Source organism: Leopardus geoffroyi, chromosome B2, assembly GCF_018350155.1.
Source record: "Leopardus geoffroyi isolate Oge1 chromosome B2, O.geoffroyi_Oge1_pat1.0, whole genome shotgun sequence".
Classification (NCBI taxonomy): Eukaryota; Metazoa; Chordata; class Mammalia; order Carnivora; family Felidae; genus Leopardus; species Leopardus geoffroyi.
This window is the reverse complement of record NC_059332.1, coordinates 136209419-136230401: the sequence shown is the minus strand read 5'-3', so window position 1 is coordinate 136230401 and position 20983 is coordinate 136209419. Positions and strand designations below refer to the sequence as shown.

The 20983-nt window shown below is 47.9% G+C and overlaps 1 protein-coding gene across 1 annotated transcript in view; it reads right to left on the bottom strand.

The window, feature by feature from the left end:
• Window positions 1-1047: 1047 nt before the first annotated feature.
• The window catches only part of MTHFD1L (methylenetetrahydrofolate dehydrogenase (NADP+ dependent) 1 like), a 188006-nt gene continuing 168070 nt past the window's right edge, over window positions 1048-20983 (bottom strand). Inside the window, exons 27-28 of the mRNA XM_045500021.1 lie at window positions 8569-8689; window positions 1048-1345 (exon numbers count right to left, since the gene is read on the bottom strand). Of these exons, the coding sequence (XP_045355977.1) occupies window positions 8600-8689 (90 nt within the window). The 3' untranslated portion in view covers window positions 1048-1345; window positions 8569-8599. The remainder of the gene's footprint in view (window positions 1346-8568; window positions 8690-20983) is intronic.

Here is a 20983-nt window from a genome sequence, read left to right as displayed (position 1 = left end):
CAGACCGCTCATTGAGTGCATCGCAGAGAGAACAGGTTTCCTGTGAACCCTTAAGACCTTCAAAGGGCGGTATATGGAAAATACTGGTTCATTGTATATTTGAGAGGTGTACTCGCAAATAAAGGACGGGGGTCGGGGGAGAGGGACACACACCCTTCAGAAACACCAAGCAAAACCATTCTTGAGACAGTCTTTGTGTGGGGAGGCTTTTTGGTTGTTTCAGCCATGTTTTGGAACAAATTAAATTGTGCATAAAGACACATTATACGCAGGGCAACTAACGAGCAGGGTCACTGAAGGGTGCAGTACTAGAATGTGCAGGAAAGATCCGATGGCAAGGACTCTGCAGGATGCGCCGGGGGGGACATTTAAGATATTTATGGTGACTCTTACTTACACTGCTTAGAGGACAATCACTTCTTGTTTGTTCCTGAATCCTTGGTTTTGTCTTAACTTTTATATAACTTTATGTTATTGTAGGAAAAAATGGAAACAGAAAAGGGTCAGTAACTCCCGGGAAGGGGGTACAGCCCATACACCATTCTTTACTATGAATTATGGGTTGGACAAATGGAAAAACATCTGCCCAACACCTGACCTCAAGAGCCAACTTTTCTTTGCCCTATGGGCCTTCGAAAGCTTAATGGCTGCTGAGATTCATTTGTGGGTGGACGGAACGAGCATGAACCCATTATTTTTTGGGTAAGTGATGTAAACTCCACTGGCACTGAAAAACAGTTCTGTGTATAAAATGCACTGCGGTCTAAAGGCTATTTATTTATTACAACCCTCCAAACGGTCTGAAGATTTCACAACGGATCAGATATTTCTGGGTGCGCGTGCAATTTCTTTCTCATTATGTTTCTAAAAGCCCTCGTTGTATTCACAGTTTTCCAGAAAATCTGTCAGGTCACAACCCCAATGTGAACAGTTACCTCTAGAGATCAGAGAGTTTTATCTAGCGTTGGAAACTTGCTGTTTGGTTTTCTAGATACCTGTTTATTTTCAGTTCAAAGACAAAATAGAAAACTCCAGAGTGGAAAATGGTACCTTTTAGTTCACACTCTTTTAATCCCTCAGTCCCCATAAAATAAACCTTCTACAGTGTAAGCAGTGGGAAATAATGTAAACTCTGCAGAAACGGAAAATAAATTACTTTCTTTCGAACTTGGTGGAGGTCCTTTTACCGGACACCATACTCTGTTGCAAACAGAATTCTTGAACGGAGAATATGTCTTTGGTCTATTTCCCCATTTCTCCCGCATTGTGTAACCGGCATATTTCAAATTCACTTTCTTCTCCAACGGCAGCAAGAAGGCAAAAGACGGGTTTGTGTTTCGGGAGCCTGGAAAACAAAGCCATGTTTCAGTGATTTAAGAAGAGCTTTCTCCCCCCCGTGATGTCAAACTGGTAATATAGTTCTAAAAAGCCAGAGTCCAAAAGAAAATTCACCCGCAGATAAATGATTCCCTTCACAAGACAGGGCTGGGAATCACTGTTTGGAATCATTTTACTTAAGAGCGGTGGAGAATCCGATTCCACACCGCTCTGTGACCCAGTCAGCACGGTCACTGTAGGCAGCGTTCTGAACCTCCTGAAAAGATTAGGCGGAAATTCTAAAATTCTGAATTTGGGCTTTACGGTCTCCGGGATCCTGCCGAGTGAGACCGCTCAGGATTTTAGATCAGGAATCCTGTCGCCTTGGATTTCAGTTTGTCTTTTATAGTAGGCACAGAAAGGAAGGTCTGAAAAATGCATTTAGGGCAAGAATGGAAGGGAGGAGATCTTATTGATGTTAAAGCTTTGTTGTTTCCTCTGAAAGGATATTAAGCCTCCTGGACACTGTTGGAGCCTGAAATCTTTTAGAAGGAGCAGTCATCAAACTACATTTTAGAAAAGATAAACGAACCAAACCCCGAAGGTTCAGAAAGTCTCTGTTCATCATTGCGGAAGAAGTGTAAATGCAAGTATTTGGCCTTTAATCTGAATTTATACGTGGAAGAATTTGTCTGCTGGGCCAGAACATAGTGAGTTGGCCTCCCACAGATGAGTGGGGGCTCTAGAGCCAGAAAGGATGCTTGCTTAGCCTCAGAACAGAAGACAGTGACGAAGGCAGGGGACCAGGAATGCAGACTACTCTCCTCGCATCGGATTCAAGTCAGGGAAGTAAACCGAAAACAGGAGCACCCCGAGCACAATAATCCTCAACCAAAAGAAAATATTTTCGAAGTTGGGAAGGGAGGTTTGCCTGGGGCAGGACCTCACCCCTCCAATCAGGGAGGCGGCCAGCCTCACTTTGGGGGCTCTCGTGATCCTGGACCTGAGGCTCAGTGACACACATGGAGGAAAGGAGGGTAAGGGGAATGACGGTGGGCTTGGTGCACTGGAAACAGCCCAAGGAGGGCAAGTCTGAAGACCTTCCAAACCCAAAGTGGGTGGTTGAAGACCAGCTGATTAGACACCTTAGATTTGTACGTAGTGGTTTTGTGTTTATAGGGGCGTGGCGTATGTGGTTCCACATTAAAAAACAAAACAAAACAAAACAAACAAACAAACAAACAAACAAACAAACAAAAAACACCTCTGCGTGTTGGTAGAAGTATAGAAAGTCTGAATACAGATTTTATAAATTGGAAATGCAACCACTCTAGTGAGGATTTAAAAAGAGGACTCAGCTGTTTATGATTATCCAGTTATTCAGGAAAAAAAACATTTCAGAATTTTATGAGGACAGAATATATGAAATAGTCTATCTTGGTATGGAATGGATAAGAAATCAAAGAGAGCCCAAAAAGTTTCTTCAAATTCTTTTTTAACATGTTTATTTATTTTTGAGAGACAGAGAGAGACCAAGTGTGAGCGGGAGAGGGGCAGAGAGAGAGGGAGACACAGAATCCGATGCAGGATCTGGGCTCTGAGCTGTCAGCACACAGCTGGACGCGAGGCTCGAACCCATGAACCGTGAGATCACGACCTGAGCCGAAGTTGGACATTTAACTGACTGAGCCACCCAGGTGCACCGCCCTGCCCCCCCCCCCCCAAAAAAAGTTTCCTTAAAAGGGAGTTAAGAACTTCCCCCAAATTTTTAAAATGTTCATTTATTTTTGAGAGAGACCAAGAGACAGAGCACAAGCTGGGGAGGGGCAGAGAGAGAGGGAGACGCAGAATCTGAGGCAGGCTCCAGGCTCCCAGCTGTCAGCACAGAGCTCGACGCAGGGCTCGAGCTCATGAACCGTGAGATCATGACCTGAGCTGAAGTCAGATGCTAGCTGGCTGAGCCATCTTGGCGCCCCCGTCACCACCTTTCGACGTCAATGAGATGATAAAGATGGCATCTTTAGATTCAAGTCCCCTCCATCTTTTATTTAAGTGGCCTGAGCTTCCCATTGTGCCCTCCAAGGATGGCTCAGGGCGAGGTACTCGCTGACCTTTATCTTGGAGCATAACGGTAATCAACAGTGTTTGAGTTGCTTCTTGAAAAGACAGTTTTAAGACCAAAATCACAGAGCCCAGGTGCTCCCCGAGGGAACCCTGAAGCCTCTGGTTTGCATAACAGACCCTGACCACAGAAGGGCAGCAACCATACTCAAGACTCTCGTATGACCATTAACTATCACTGAACATTTCTGCTCTACAGGCAGTTGGGGGAAGAAACGAGCACCTTTCTCTGCACGTGCAGTTCAAGAAAAAGCTTTCTGGGCCAAGAACTAACATTTATAGCAGGACTAGAGTCGACCTGATGTCAGCTCAGGGTCATGATCTCACAGTTTGTGCGTTCGAGCGCCGCATCAGGCTCTATGCTTATCGCACAGAGGCTGCTTCGGATCCTCTGTCTCCCTCTCTCTGCCTCTCCCCACTCCCTCTTCCTCAAAAATAGATAAATGTTAAAAAACAAAAACAAAAAAACAAAAAAAACACCTGAAGTCCAATCATCTTCAAGCAAAAGACTGAGCAGTAATATGGCAGGATCGGTGTTCCTGGGACAAACAACTGATTTTAATTCTTTCTATTTGGTGCCACCTGGAAGAATGAATCATGCCCTTCTTCTGACAACAGTGAAGCATCACAGGGGAGCCTTGGAAGGGAGCAGGAGCTCAGATTCTGGTGACTTCTTGGCTCTCTGTTCATATGAGATCTTACATGAGTTCCTCGATGGGGAGGTAAGCAGGAGAGGAGAGGAAGCGGAAGGACAGAAACAGTTGTTAACAGAGCGCGATCTTCCGTGTGCTACACGTCTACAACGTGTGCTGCAAAAACTCACGAGTGTGTCACTCTGAGGCTGACAGCACGGGGCTCTCTGGAGGCTGACCGCTCCAGGAGCAAAGCGACCGCCAGACGTTCCCGTTTTTGGCGGGCAAATCTGTCTACGCCGACTGTCATCCAAACGTCAACATTTTGATTCCTTGCACCTTTAATCGCCACAGACCTGACTGCGAGGAGGTGGCCCCTGACCGCGTATTGTGAGGACATGCGAAACACAGGGTCCGTTTGCGGGATCATCACCCCGGGAGTTCCCGGGAAGGAATGTTTGCTTTGTACAGCGCTTCCCCCCCCCGCGACACTGGATCCATTTTCAAAGGTGCAAAGCAGGGTCAAGTGATGGGTTCTGAACCACCGCCCACCGAGCTGGGAACGGGATCGGGCAGTTCACAAAGCAGAAAGGAGCCTTGGATAAGTGAGGGGGAAAACAACATTCTATGAGAGAGTTCAGCGAGAGATAGCCCTATTATACTCCGGCGAAAAAGAACCTGGACAAAGTCATAGCTTTTAATACCCAAAGAATTACCTTTTGTCATACAGAAATGATCCCCAAATTATAGGTCTGTTCAAATAACTGGTTACGATCTTCTAGGGCGGGCCAAGGTTCATTTACCCTGTGACTGACACGCAAAGGGCATCCTTTGGTTTGGGCATAAAGGATGGGGTGAGACAGGGGAAGCAGGTCCCGGGGGAGTCTCGGCATGCGTGCTTACTGGCGGGGCACCTCGACCGTGCTGCTGACTCTCCTGGGCCAGTGCTTCCACAGCTCTGAGACAGAACCGCCCATCTCGCTGCACTGATCCCAGCATGACATGTGACAGGCGGTGGCAAGGGGTGGGAAGGTGACTCCCGTGCCAGCTTTGGAAGGAGAGGCAGGGCCAAGCAATGGAAAGATGGCTCTGCAGTCCTGGGGCTCGGGACCACGCCTCAGCTACCTCCTCGGGAAGGATCTACCCCTGTGGGACAGCACCTGCCTGCAAGGGGTGCTGTGACCACCCAGGTGAGGTGCTCGGCACGGTGCCTGGCTCACTGAGGTAACTTCCACAGGCCGGCGTCCTGACCTCTAACCCTCGCTCAACACTGAAAAAAAATCTGGGGGTGCCCGGGTGGCTCAGTCGGTTAGGCGCCCGACTCTTGGTTTTGGCTCAGGTCACGATGTCACAGTTTGTGAGCTCGAGCCCTGCGTCGGGCTCCATGCTGGCAGTGTGGAGCCTGCTTGGGATTCTCTCTCTCCCTCTCTCTCACTGCCCTTCCCCTGTGCTCTCTCTCTGTGTCAAAATAAGTAAGTAAACTTAAAAAAAAAAAGTCTGGAGGAACACTTGTTAGGGAACACAGATCTAAGGATTTAAGTGTACGTGACGTGTCCCTTGGCATTAGCAGAGTCTTAACCTATAATTAAGGTGTAACTGGGTTTTAATTACCTACTTGAGGCACAAATGAAAACGGACCATGAGGCTGGAAAAATACAACCCGAGAGAGACAAAAGGGTGAAAACACACTTGTTCTGGAGAAGAATGATAAATGGCAGAAATGCAGCAGAATGGTTTCTTGACGTGAAAGGGGAGATTAGTCAGGATGGGTTAATTTTCAGTGGAAGAGGAAGGATACTGTCATTTTCCCAAGAACTAGCTGGGAAACCCAAGACATTCTCATACACACACACACACACACACACACACACACACACACACACACACACATTATACCCAAAGACCAAAATGACACCATTATCAAGGCTTCTTTGTGAAATTAGTCTCCTTGGTTTATTTTGTGGGGGTTTTTTCTTCTGAATGGACACAGATTTGAAATGTGGTTGTGGTTCAAACTAAACATAGCCCCCACTCCTCAGTGAAAACCAACAGCATACGCCTCACACACCCCAAACCCAACAATTCCGCACGTTGTATTAATGTCATTTCATATTGGCGTGGTCCCTTACCTTTCTCATCATAGTCTCTAGCGTATTAGTAACAAAGACTTACAAAAAAGGAAAACAATCTCCCCATGTTGATGACTGGTAGTGAAACCAACCAAAGTGAGAATTCAGGTCAAGTAAGCTTGTCTAATAGGCCCACAGTCTGGGTGGCTCAGTGGGTTAAGCTTCTGACTCTTCGTCCCGGCTCAGGTCGTGATCTCATGGTTTGTGGGTCTGAGCCCCACGTTGGGTTCTGCACTGACAGCACAGAGCCTGCTTGGGATTCTCTTTCTTTCTCTGCCCCTACCCTGCGTACTCTCTCTCTCTCTGTCTTCAATGAATAAAAATTAAGAAAAAGAAAAAAAGGAAGGGATGCTGGGCTAAGGAACAGGAGCGAGTGTGGAGACGGAACTGGGAGTGTTGGGAAAAGGAATGTGTTCTGAGAATATGGTGAGGTTTGATATACGGGATGAGAAAAGCAGCTTCACAAGCCTTTACGACTGGTGACTGAGAGTTTTCCCAGGGGCAGGATTAGGAGGGTGGTCATTTCTCTTCCGGAAGGGAAGCCAGGAAAGAAGCCAGCTGGTGTGACTGCAGTCCTGAGGGGCAGACATGAGTAAGACCAAGGGACCCCCACTGTGGGCTGCCTATGGGGGCTCCAAGTCAAGACCAGCCCTCTTAAACTGTGTGGACCATGAACTAGCGAGGGTCTCCTTTCTGCTGCCCTGTCCTTCCTATGACGCACAGCACCCTCTGCGTTAGACTGGTCTCATCTTCATGTACCTTTCCAGTGGTTCAAGAGCCCAATCTATCTGTTGTGCCACGGTTGAGTGTTATGCGTTGAACTGTCTCCAAAAAGATACGCTGAAGTCCTGACCCCCAGGACCGAAGACAGTGACCTTACTTGGAAATAAGGTCTTTGCAGAGGTAGTCACTTTAAGATAGGGTCTGGAGGGTGGGCCCTGATTCGATGTGACTGGTGTCCCTCTAAGGACACCCCCATACAAAGAGACACACAGAGAATGCTACAGCCATGGAGGCAGAGATTGAAACGAAGTGGGTCCAGCTGGGAAACATTCAGGATGACTGGCACCACCACAAGCCAGGAAGAGGCCAGGAAGGATTCTACCAGAGTCGCAGAGGGGACACGACTTGGCTGACACCTTGACTTTGGATTTCTAGCCTCTGAAACTGAGAGAACAAACATTTGTTGTTTTGAGCCGTCCAGTTGTGATACTGTTATGGAAGCCGCAGGGAATGAATGCACCCAGATCCGTCTATCACGTAATTCTGACTCCACACAAGAGGTATGTGATAGGAAGGTAGGGTTATAAAATGCCTAGAGACACAGTAGGCCCCCTCATCTGCGGTTTCCCTTTCCATGGGTCTAGTTGTCCACAGTCAATGTGGTCTGGGAGCAGATGATCCTCCCGGCACGGTGTCAGAAGGTCAACAGCAGCCTAAAGCTATGTCACGATGTCTCCGTCACCCCCTTCATCTCATCGTGTAGCCATGTTATCATCTCCCATCAGCACATGAAGAGGGGGGGGAGTGCAGTACAATAAGGTATTTAGAGAGCGGGAGAGAGAAAGACCACATTCATAGAACTCTGATGACAGCATCTTGTTATAATTGTCCTACTTTACTGGTACTTATTATTGTTAATCTCTTACTGTGCCTAATTTGTAAATTACACTTCATCATGCGTGTGTACGTATAGGAAAAAACATAGCACACGCAAGTATTTAGTGCTATCTGTGGTTTTAGGCATACGCTGAGGGGCAGTGAGGGTTTGTGTGTCTTAGAATGAATCCACATGGACAGGGAGGGACACTATATTCGCCTTTTTTTTTTTTTTTTAATTTTGTTCATTTTTGAGAGACAGAGAGAGACACAGCATGAGCAGGGAAGGGGCAGAGAGAAGGAGACACAGAATCTGAAGCAGGCTGCAGGCTCCAAACTGTCAGCACAGAGCCCGATGCGGGGCTCGAACTCACGAACTGCCAGATCATGACCTGAGCCGAAGCTGGATGCTCAACCGACTGAGCCACCCAGGCGCCCCGACACTACATTAGTTTTAATTCTGGAGACAGAATAATGAGTTCACAGGGTTCCTTTTTTTTAATCGCAAGAGATGCCTTCAACCAATCTATATTCAGAAGCGATATGATTTGACTTTCACTGGATGGGACCCCTTTCTCACTGCATAGCCACATCGAGGAGTGACCCAAGTCACGGGCTCTTATTCAGTAGGAATTCATAGTAACCAAGTCAGGAAATTACTTATCAGCCCATGTTTTGTAGTAAATATTAGAAAAACAAGACAAAATAAAACTAAAACATATTTGGGGCAAGAAAGAAAGAAAGACACGGGAGGAAGCCCAGGAGCCTACCTGCACTGGGTCCTGTGGAAGTCTGGTTCATTTAGAACAAGCCTTTAACTTGCTCTGTTTCTGTATCAAGATCTATATCGTAGAAGCAGGGCCGGGTCGGCAGTCCTGGCATGGTGCTCATCTAGAGGAGAAAACGGAATATTGTATGTTAGCAAATGCCGCAAAATGATCACTCTGAACAGTGTACATCTAATGACATAAATTAACTACATAATTCGATTCAGCCTCCTGTATTAGGTCACCTGTATCTCTTTAAATTCGCCATCTGCTATTTCACTCTTGGTTTAGGAAATGAAATAGAAAAGGCAGATGTCAACTTCCTGAACGTGGGGACCACTTACCTCCCCCCACGGCCCCACAGCACATCGTAGCTCCAAGATTCTCAAATCACATCTTTAATTAAGTCCCCCACCACCCTTAGAGGGAGGTACTAATTTCAGCCTCAATTTATTGATGGGACAGGGGACATTCAGGCACAAGCCATGTGCTCAAGGACACGGACAAGGACGAGCAAGTTAGTGGTGGGGACAGGATTGGAACCAGGCCCGTGCTCCTTGCTGCTTTGCTGCGGTGTGTCCAGATCAGTCTATCAGAGTGCGTCTGAGTCCACTTGCACCGGAAACCCTTGGTATCCCGGAGGAAAGTGCTGTGATTGCTGGCGACTCACGTATTAAAACACGGTCAAGGACCTAGATGGTGAGGCTCCGGGATGATCTGCTCCTTAATGACTGCCGTTATTTCCTGGCCGGACTTTATTACTGTACTTTTCATAAAAAGGATGCTCAGAAACCAATGTTGCATGCGATCGTTTGGAGCAAAGATAACCGGGACCCCACTTGGCTTCACTCTTCTGAGGACTAAGGGCTGTGTCTTGCAAAGCTCCTGCCTGCTCTGGCCGGAGAACATTCCAGTGAGGTGACGTGTGACACGGCCAGGACTGCGTCCAGGGTTCTCCCACTTCTTCCCACCTGCGACAGAGCTCAGCTCTCTCACTTGCCTCGTCCCTTCTGCAACGACTCAGGATGTCCCCCTCCGCCACCCCCTGCCCCCCACCCCCGACCCCTGCCCACGATGCTGGCCGACTCCTGCGGCTCATACTGGGGTCCGTGGCCCAGCAGTGTGGGCATCACCGGGAACTTGTTTGACATCTCGAATCTCAACCCAGCTCGGGCCTGCTGAATCGGAATCTGCAACGTCACCAACCCCCAGGTGATTCGTGTGCACGTTACCATTTGCGAAGGGGGCCGGCTTAGACAATGTGGCCGAGGAGGAAGGGGACGGGAAAGTCTGATTCACCCCTGGCCATGCTACTTCACCCTCCTCTGGAGCAGCAGGCGGGGAGGACACCCGTGCCCCCACGGGCCTCACTAACCACCTGCTCCCTGAGAGTGTGGTGAGGGGGCCCCGGGACCTGCTCTCCGTGTGGCCGGACGCATCAACACAGCGATGTCTGGTGGCTAGCTCCTGTCTTGCCAATTGTGCAGGATTGTACTTTAGGCATATCATGGGCTAAGAAGGCTTCTGAGGGGGCACCCGGGTGGCTTAGTCTGTTGAGTGTCTGATTTTGGCTCAGGTTATGATCTCACAGTTTGTGGGTGAGTTCGAGCCCCGCGTTGGGCTCGCTGCTGTCAGCCTGTCAGGGCAGAACCCACTTCGGATCCGCTGTCCCCCTCTCTCTACCTCTCCCCTGGTTGTGCTCTACTGGGAAAAAAAAAAAAAAAAGGCTTCTGAGCCTTCCTGGAATATTGCTACCGTTTGTAACATGGCTTTGAGAAAACGTGCTCTGGGTTTCAAACAATTAACTACAAATAAAGTTCTGGCACCCAGCTTGGAGGTGGGGACTTCCTGAATTTTAAACCTTTACTTCTGTGGATGCCTACTTATCCTTGCAAACGTTCTGCTCCTAGCAGAGCAGTAACATTCTTCTCTGGTTATCACAGTGGCTGTGCATATCTGAGGAAGCCCGGAAAGAAATCCACGCTTCCTGTCATAGCACCGGGACACCAAGCACAAAGGCCACTGGTGGCAACTGTTCCTGTTTTTTTCCAGCTGCCTGTGGCCAGCTCACGCCAGTGCTCTACAGGAGTCTTCCTGCCTACCCACACTATGCCACGGGCATTTTCAGATGCCTTTAGAATGTGTGTGGCGGCATGGATTTGGAAAAAGGGACCAGCGTATTTTATAGGTTAAGAAATGAACGATCAGGGGCGCCTGGGTGGCTCAGAGGTCGAGCATCTGACTTCGGCTCAAGTCACGATCTCCCGGTTTGTGGGTTCGAGCCCCGCGTCGGGCTCAGTGCTGACAGCTCAGAGTCTGGAGCCTGCTTCGGATTCTGTGCCTCCCTCTTTCTCTGCCCCTCCTCCGCTGGCGGTCTGTCTCTCTCTCTCTCTAAAATAAATAAACCTTAAAAGAAAATGAATCACCATATTCAGCCACAGCGATGCTGCCCCGTCCCTTAAATTAACTCTGTAGATGGAAGGCACATTTGGCAGTAAGAACGTTACCCAGACTTTGTTGCGTCTGCGGCTGCAACACTATTCACCGCAGGGCAGAGTTCAGTCTGAGGCAGGCCAAAATCCACATGAGGTGAGAAACCCAGGAAGACGCCTGTGTAGCTGGGCCCACGTGGCCAAAGCCAAAGTGTCAGCTTCGTGTGCAGATGGTGACACAATAACACAACGGCTGCCTCTTCATGCTCTTTTTACAGATGTGAAAATTCAACTTGTTGTCATTTACTTTTTTTTTTTTTTTTTAGAAAAGTGAGCTTTTTTTCTTTTAAACATTTATTTATTCTGGGGACAGCGTAAGCAGGGAAGGGGCAGAGAGAGGGGGACAGAGGATCCAAAGTGGGCTCCCTTGACAGGCTGACAGCAGTGAGCCTGATGTGGGGCCCAAACTCACGGACCATGAGATCATGACCTGAGCCAAATCAGCTGCTCAACCGACTGAGCCCCCTCATGATGAACTTTTTGAAATTATTATTATTATTTAAAAAAAAAATTTTTTTTAACGTTTATTTATTTTTGAGACAGAGAGAGACAGAGCATGAATGGAGGAGGGGCAGAGAGAGAGACACAGAATCTGAAACAGGCCCCGGGCTCTGAGCTGTCAGCACAGAGCCCGACGCGGGGCTCGAACTCACAGACTGTGAGATCATGACCCGAGCTGAAGTCGGACGCTCAACCGACGGAGCCACCCAGGCACCCCTGAAATTATTTTTTTAATGCTTATTTATTTTGAGACAGAAAGCATGTGTGTGAGTGGGGGAGGGGCAGAGAGAGAGAGAGAGAGAGAGAGAGAGAGAGAGAGAATCCCAAGCAGGTCAGCTCAGAGCCTGACCATGTGGGGCTCGATCTCATGAACCGTGAGATCATGACCTGAGCGGAAATCGAGCCGGACGCTTAACCAACTGAGCCACCCAGATGCCCCCATCGTTAAGTTTTTTTCAGCAGATGCCACACCACCAAGGCTGACAAAGGCCGAGTGTGATTTCTGTGGTTCCTGGAGCTGGTCTCCTGGCTGCGGTGAATCATACCATGCAGCTTTTGGTCACTCTGATTCTTTCAGAACAAAACTGGGAACTAAAAGTTGTCAAAATATTAAATGCTGGGAAGTGTGAATCTGTTTCCTTCATTTTCAGCCTATTTCTCTCAAATGGGGGGGGAACTAAGTTCAATCAGAAGCCTCCCATGCTCCTTTCCAATTATGCAATCGTCACTTCCAAGAATCAGGGCTACTTATTTGGGACCAGAGGACAAGAAAGCACATAGGGTCTGAAGAGCCAAGGGACTCCCTGCCCTGTGGACAAAGAGCCATCCCTAAAGTTCTGCTGAGCAGACACAATATGGAATTATGTTAACAAGACCTAAAACATTCACATAAAATTCTCTCCCAATAAAAAACTTTGTTATCAAAGGATTGTGGCCCCCAGACAAGGGTCACTACTGCACTATGGGAAAGAAAGAATTTGGACAGCCCTTGGGAGTTGACCTCTGGCCCCACGCCTGGGGTCGGAGGTGATCTGTGTTGACTTTATTTGTGTGTCCTCTAAGAAGGCCCCTTGCTTAAAATAACGAGGGAGCCACTAAATTGTACTTACTTGTCACGCTGCATTAATGGATTCTTTTGCAAAGGCTGAAAAACATGGGCTTTTGCCCTTCATGACCCTAATTTTAACTGCAACGAATCTTCAAAATCTATACTGATTTCGGGTGAAGCTTATTTTGGGGAAATGATGAGTTCTATGAATAGTCTTTATAAACATACATTAAGCCTAGTTAAAGAGAAAATCTTCAACTACTTAAAAGTAGTCCTCGTAAGTAAAAGAATATTCTCGGCACGAGCAGAAAAATTGTTAAGAATTCTATTTTGTAAAGTGATAGAATCGTAATTTCTACTTAACCAGAATGTCGTTGTAGTTAATTTTGTTGTGTTGGGGAAATTTTTCTGGCTTCTTAAATCTATTTTCATACTAAATAAGTTATCCAGTTTTATTTTGGTTCGGAAACAAAAATCAACATTTTTACTTGTATCTGTTTGTTCTTGTAGTTTGTGACCTGAGGTAGAATCCTTTCTACACACTTCTTCTCTCCCAGAGATCACCGAACACAGTTGACTTTCTTTCTTATGAAATAATAGCTCAAAAATGTAAATTCTTTATTAAGCCAAAGTGTTTTCTGAGTGGTAACTTTACTGTCCTTTGCCTCTCAGTCTTTGGCTAAGATCAAGTGGAAATACAGTCCCTGGCAATATAACGCCTCAATAAATACTTTACATTTTTTGTCTTTTGAAAGTAGGCTCCACACCCAACGTGGCGCCCATCGCGGGGCTTGAACTCACGACCCTGAGCTGAAATCAAGAGGTGGATGCTTAACCCACTGAGCTACGTAGGCGCCCCAACAAATACTTTTTAGAGTAGAGGAGTAAAAATGGAGGATAATTACGAGAATTCGGAAACAACCAAAAAGAAGCCTTCTTGAGGATCGGGGCCTTTTCTGTTTCTTCCCTTCTTTGGATGTGAAAAAAGCTACTGAAGGATAATGCGTGAGGAAAGGTGGCCACATATAATGCCCAGTGACTGAAAGAGAGGGAGATGAGAAATCATTACGATGAAAACAGGTAAGGCTGCTACACCGGGGTTTCCACTGGCCTCACTTAGAGGAGACAGATGTCCCGGGATTTTTTTCTGGGCAGTTAGGTAACATCCACCTGCACAGCTTGTGACCCCATTCCAAAATATCTGTTTATTAGCTAGGGACACTCTGAGAGTGTGGGGGTATGTCCTGTTAGAGTGCACTTATCTCTCCTGGTGGCCTGCCCCACGTGAAGGGACACGGTGATGTGTCATTCACCTCGGGAACCTTTGCGGAGCATTCCCTGTTGGGGACGCCACGGTGACCAGGACCTGGTCCCCACTTTAAGAGGGACAGACCAATAGAGCAGACCACTGGGATATTTGGACCAAGTCACTCCACTCTGTAGTTAAAACACAAAATCTTTTTCCTTCTATGATTTTTATGTAAAAAGAACGTATGTCATAAATGCTTAACTTACGACTTATTAATAAGACATAAGCCACGTTCAATGACTATAAACACTACCACGTTGCACTCGCACACTGTGCCCAGTGTTACACGGCTCACGTTACTCTGATTTAGGTCAGGGGCCTTGAATGAAAGAATGGGCAAGCTCTGTTATTTTTCTTACCCTTTGTAAGGGAAGACTCGAATTTTCTTCCAGTGTGAGGAAGCTAGTCCCTAACTGTCTTCCCAGATTTTTAAAAATCTACTTAAAAAAATGTTTTTAACACAAAAAAGTGAAAACCGCTAGGCGTAACAGGCAAAGTCCTCTCCTCATCCGCCTCCCAGAGGGGAGCCCTGTAAATAATGTCCTGTGCCAACTCCTGGGTGAGTTTCTCTTCCTATTTAAGCGACGTAGCTGTATAATGTATATGTATATCATTTTGTACAGAAAGTGGGTAATTCTACATGTATAATCCTGAAATCTGATTTTCAGGGAGATTAACGCTTCAAACCGGGGTAGTTTTTACACAAGGTAATGCTCTCTGGAGGGCGTGAGGCAAGAAGAGTGTCCTCACACATTCTGTGTGCGACGTCCCTGGGGCTGCTCTTTGGAAAAGGAGAGATTGGGGGAGTTTATTTAGAAAAAACAAAGATAAATGTGAAGCAGGAGGGTCTGACCAGACATACACGAAGGAAAGAAGAAATTCTGCAACTTATTTGCAGTGCTTTGAGCGTAAGCTAAAGATTTCAAATGTCACAAAGGACTAACGGTTTTGAATGGAAAGATGTTGAGAAGTCTCCCGGCACCCCATAATTCTTTTCCTTTATTTGTTCTGATTGTAAGGACGGTATCACTTAGTTTCCTCCCTCCCTCCCTTCCTTCTTCTCCGTCTTTCTCTCTCTTCTTCTTCTTCTTCTTCTTCTTTTTTTTTTTTAGGTTTATTTATTTAGGCAGAGAGAAAGGGAGAGAGAATCCCAAACAGGCTCTACACTCAGCGCAGAGCCTGATATGGGGCTCGATCTCATGGCCCATGAGATCATGACCTGAGCTGAAACCGAGTTGGAAGCTTAACCGACTGAGCCACCAGTCACCCCAACGCGGTCTGCCTTCAGCTGTGGTCACCAGGAGCGCCCTCCCTGCCCTCCCGCTGGCTGGCTCAGTAAGACAATATCCTTCCAGTTCCCGTGCCCGGAAGCTCGGAGGTGGCACACTGAAGGCCGGGCTGGGTCCTATGGCCCAATGGTTTCTCTCTGTTGTCCTCTGGGTGTTGGCTTCATCCTCAGGCTTCCTGCTCTGTGTGGGCAGCTCTGGACCAAAGGCACATACGCCATGACACCCAGCGCAGTACTATGCTAAGCACTTTCCAGGCACTGCATGTAGCTCATTTACTTCCTACAGCCCTGCGGGGACGGGCGACTGCCATTATCCCCATCTTGCACACTGGGAAAATGAGACACGGAAAGGCATCACGATGTGCCACAAATCACACAGCTCAGACCTGCTGGAGCTGGAATTCAAATGCAGTGAGTCCTGGCCCTGACCGCGGAGCCCCACGCTCTCCTTACTCGATCGTGGCATTGAGTTCACGGCCCTTCAGTGGCAACATGTGCACTTGGGCCGCAGCGGGGGAGGAGAATCTCACCAGGACCGGAGCCGCAGAAAGCAATGGTGTGAACCCTTTTCGTGGTAGCAACCGCTGCGTCCCATGCCAGCTACCGATCTCTCAGCCACGGCGTTCGGGTAACTAAATTTACATGAATTTGTCAAGTAAACTCAGTTACTTTACAACTTCAGCCTGGATTCCTTTTAAACCGTGTAACGTTTATTTAAGGACATGTGACACAGCTTACGCTGGGGGTAGGAGCTTTCCAAATTACATCTTAAACATCTAGTCACAGCACTTAGCAGTGAGTAAATCATACCTGATGACTGCCGAAAAAATTTCCAAAATGATACACAAACAATAACACCCAGAGTTTCTTCTTAAAAATAATAGGCTTGCAGCTTTTTAACGATCAGCTGTGAGACATGGATTATTGAGTCCCCTCTGAAAGTGTAAATACCATTATCCACTGAAATAACCGAAGAGTCACATCAATTTTTACCTAAAAAATTCAGGAAAACATCCCATAACTATGTTTGGAACTTGCTCTGATAATTCATTTCAGCGGGTTGCCAAAATCTGAGATAGATAATTTGAAATCAATGCTACTGTTTTTTTCCCTTAAAAAAAAAAATTATTTATTTTTGGGTGAGCGCAAGCATTGTGGGGGGGGGGAGGGGCAGAGAGAGAGGGACAGAGAATCCAAAGCGGGCTCCACGCTGATAGGCTGACAGCATGGAGCCCGATGTGGGGCTCGACCTCAGGCACCATGAGATCATGACCTGAGCCGCAGTCGGACGCTCGACCGACGGAGCCACCCAGGCGCCCCTCGATGCCACTGTGGATCAATGAGTTGGCTTCTCTGCCACGTACAGGCTTTGTTTTTATTCCTTGCCAAAAATGATACACAAAGGCCACACCTCCAGAGAGAGGTATTGAATTGTTTGCATCCTGTTCACATTTCCATGAGACAGCTCTGGACATTCCTGCCTTTCCTCATTCCACCACAAAGGCCATATCTGAGCCTGATGAGACAGGTGAGGTGGAAGAGGCTTTTTTTTTTTAAATTAAAGTTCTATTTTATTTATTTTTAGAGAGAGAGAGACAGACAGACAGACAGATGGAGGGAGAGAGAATCCCAAGCAGGCTCTTTCCTGTCAACTCTGAACCCTACCTGGGGCTCGATCTCACAAATGGTGAAATCATGACCTGAGCCAAAATCAAGAATTGGACACTTAACCGACTGAGCCACCCAGGCGCCCCCAAGAGGCTCTCTTCTTCCCATTTACAGGTGCAGCAGTGGGCTCCAGGCTGTAGTGTGCCCTTCCCTGGGGCCCATTAGGAAGGGGGTCCCCAGTGCAGAGGCGCTCGGGGGTAATCAAAGTCTTGCGAGTAGCAGTAACCCAATCAAGGCCGAGGTGTGGTGGGAAGGGCTCCACCATGAACGACGGGTGTGCGGGGCGGGCGTTCCTGGGTAAGTTACTTCCCCAAGCCCTTGGTTCTTATTCTGGAAATGCAGTCTGAGTATCAAACTATTTCAAAACTCAAATGAAATAAAGAAAGGACCCTAGTCTAGTGGTGAATACACAATAGAGGCTATTGTCACTTTATTACAGAAAATACAACCCTCATTATCTCCTGAAGTGAGTGTAACTTATGTATGCGAGACACGGAAAAAGGAAGTTTGAAAACAATTCCTATTTCTGACGAATTACGGATTTCTTTGATAAGACAAAAACGTTCAGTAGTTTCGTGAGATGTTCCCCTAACTTTTCTGGCCTTACAAACAATCTTAAAAGCCATACTTCCTGGCCTTTTTACTTATGGTAATCAAATCTGAAGCTATCCCCAACTAGACCTAAGATACTCAAGCAAACAGAGGCCCCCCCTCTGCTTGAGGACAAATCTTATTTTAAAGGAGAAGCCTCCAGGAGTGTGACGATGGCCTGAAAGCCGCTGTGCCCCTACCCTGAGCCGAGTCGGTTGGAAATGAAGGCCCCTGTCTCTGTGCAGGGCAGAGAAGAGGCTGGGAGGGTGGAGGCACATTCAGTCATCTGCCAGTTGAGAGACAACATCAGCTCTGGCACAACAAACCAATTTAATAATGCTTCACCGTTTGGGAACCTGATATTAAGTAATCAAATTCTGGTTTCTGAGAAGCTCATCTGCACATCGAGGGGGGGTGTTCTGGGCATGGGTTTTATCCCAAGGTCCTAATGGCAACTGAATCATTATTCTGTAAGGCACTGAAAGCAGAGAGAAGATGCAGGGGAGAACAGGAAGGAGGAAGGCAGGCGTGGGGGAGGGCCCGGGCTGCCCCAGCATTTAGAATTTCCTTTTTGTCTTCGCCCTGCCCAGCCCCACCGACCCCCTGCGTGAAGGATAAAAAGCTGCTGCAGCAGGAAAACACAAGGCAGAGGGAGAGTGTATCCATTTCTTTGACGTCCCCTTTATGCTTCTCTTGGTACAGAGGCAGAGGGGTGGTCCGGGGAGCCTGCCGGGAGGAGGGGAGGGCTGGGAGCTGCCGCCTCTAACGCTCCCCGACGGACACTTGGTTGGCCAAGTCTTGGGGAGGAAACTGATTCAGGGAAGAATTCAGCACTACCCTGCCACCTAATTTGACTTGTAAATCCTAGAGGTCTACTCTGCTCTGCAACATTTTTTGTTGTTTTAAGGTGATTTAGAGCAGAAGCCGGCGGAACACTCAGGACCGCAGGCTGGGTCTACGTAAGGCAGGTGATGGACGGAACTGAGCCCCATCCCTCGCTCCTGTGGTAAAGCCCTAGGCTCCAACGAGATGAGCTGGAGACAGGGCTTCGATCAAGTGAGGTCCTAAGGGTGGGGCCCTGACCCAACGGGACTGGTGTCCTGGTAAGAAGAGGAAGAGACACCAGAGACCATGCACGCATAGGGAAGGCCCTGTGAGGACAAGGCTGCCTGAAAGCCAGAGGAGGGGCCTCGGGAGAAACCAACCCTTCGGACGCCGTGGTCGTGGACTTCTGGCCTCCAGAACCGCGAGGAAATACCTCCTGTTGTTCAAACCCCTCAGTCGGCGGTACTTCGTTGTGGTCCCCATGCGGGTGGTTCCTTGCCTCTACACGCTTTCCTCGACAGCAACAGGACGCGTTTTTCTTCTGGAACTTTCCCCAATTCCTGGACTGAAAGAGTCCTAACCGCGCTACTTGCAAAGGCTTCCCTAAACTGAACATTTTTGCCTCATCGCGAGGCCGGACAATAATTACAGGACTGCGTGCGGGGGCAGCCGGGGCGCCTGGGCTTTGCCAACCCAGCCGCCCCTCCTGGATTTCCCTCCACCTTCTTCACCCGTCTCCCCCCCGCCCCCCCAGTGCCTCTAACACTTGGGGGGCACAGCGGCTGCCCAGACCTGCTTCCTCTGATGCAGTGGAAGAAATACAAAACTGGGGGCCACTGACCCTACATCATTCACAAATCGTGCCCCTCCCCCTTCCGTTTCTCACAAACACACAGGATACGTTTAAAAATAAGGAGAAACACCGAGAGAGCGAGCTGACAGATTCTCTTAAGTTTAATTTTGATCAAAGAAGATCACGTACGTGGCTCGAAAGGTCACACTGTTCCTCAAGGCATACTGTAAGAAATGACAGCCCCCCCCCACCCTCTGCCGCTGCCCTCCCGCTGCATTCCTACGCGAAGCCTCTACCTACGCGAAGCCTCTACCGGCTCCCCACTGCTCTGGATTTGCCAACTTCAGTTACTATCGATTGGCTTTCTTAATACCGAAGATGAGGCTTTAATCTTTTACATCCCACCACTCATGCTCCCCTCCCCTCCTCTTTCCATCCCTCAAACGTACAACTATCATTACCTTTGGGTAGATCAGGATTTATGGGACTATCAACGTTACTCGGAGTGAGGCCGTCATCCGGATTCTGAACACACTTGCGTCCGGCCACAGCTCCCGCTTCTCCCGGCGCCAGTAACGGCCCTGAGTCTTCATGAGCTCAGCTGGCTGCGTGCTTATCATTCAACCAATTCCCAGGGACAGGCCTCCAGGTCAGCCTTCCTGGGGCCAAGTGTGAGGGGAGCCTCCCTCGCTTGAGGGTGCCCTTCAGCCTGCTGGCCAGCGTCTGGTGGGATCTCTCTTTGCCGTGACCCTGGGGATTCCCTTCTGGTACTTTCTACCGTCTCAGTTTCCATTCGCCGTACCCACATTGTGGTAGGTACACCCTGTGGCGGCTTCCAATAACTGCTTCTCCTTGAGAGTTGAGACCTGTGACTTGCCCTTAACCAAGAGAATACGGCAAAGGTAAGGGGGTGGGGCTCAGTCGTTCCCCCCTGCCAGCTTTCAATAAGTACCATGTTAGGAACGGGCTAAGAAGGCCGCAAAAACCACATGTAGCCTTCAGCGGATGGCCAACAAAAAGCTGGGCTCTCAGTCCCACAAATGCAAGGAACTCAGATGAAGAAGAACCCTAGGGTCATATGAGAACCACGGTCCCAGCTAAAGCTGGGACTGTGGCCTGAAGGACACTTAGCTAAGCTGTGCCTGGACTCCTGATCCGTGCCAACTGTGACATACAAATGTGCACTGTTTTAAGCTGCTCAATCTGTGGGGATGTGTTACAGCTAGGAAAATAGAAAATCAATACAGGGATCTTCCTCTTTAAAACACTTTTTCTCTCGTTTTTCCATTTGCTGCAACTTTATGTTAAAGACTGCATTATTTAGTAGCTTGGCATATGATGAACCTACACACGTTCAAGGGTCAAGGTTATGGTGTGCGATGGCAAAACAAGCTTCTATAAACATTTATATACAGATCTTTATATGGGCTTTTATGTTTCACTTCTCTTGAGTAAATAATTAGGAAAGGATTTTTTTTTTTTTTTTTTTTTTTTTTTTTGCCATATGGTAGATACGTTTAATTCAATTACCAACTTATTTTCTAAATGGTTTAAAAAAATTTTTTTTTACATTTATTTATTTTTGAGAGACAGAGTACAAGCAGGGTAGGGGAAGAGAGAGAAGGAGACAGAGTCCAAAGCAGGCTCCAGGCTCTGAGCTGTCAGCACAGAGCCCGACGCGGGGCTCGAACTCACAAACCGTGAGATCATGACCTGAGCCAAAGTCAGATGCTTAACTGACTGAGCCACCCAGGTGCCCTACCAACTTATTTTCTAAAGGGGTCATGTGCTATCGTGCATTCTTTCCAGTAGCATGAGACTTCCAGTTGTCCCATATCCTCACCAACATCCGGTACGGTCAGTTTTTTTTAATCCTAGATATTCTAATAGCTATGTAGTGGTA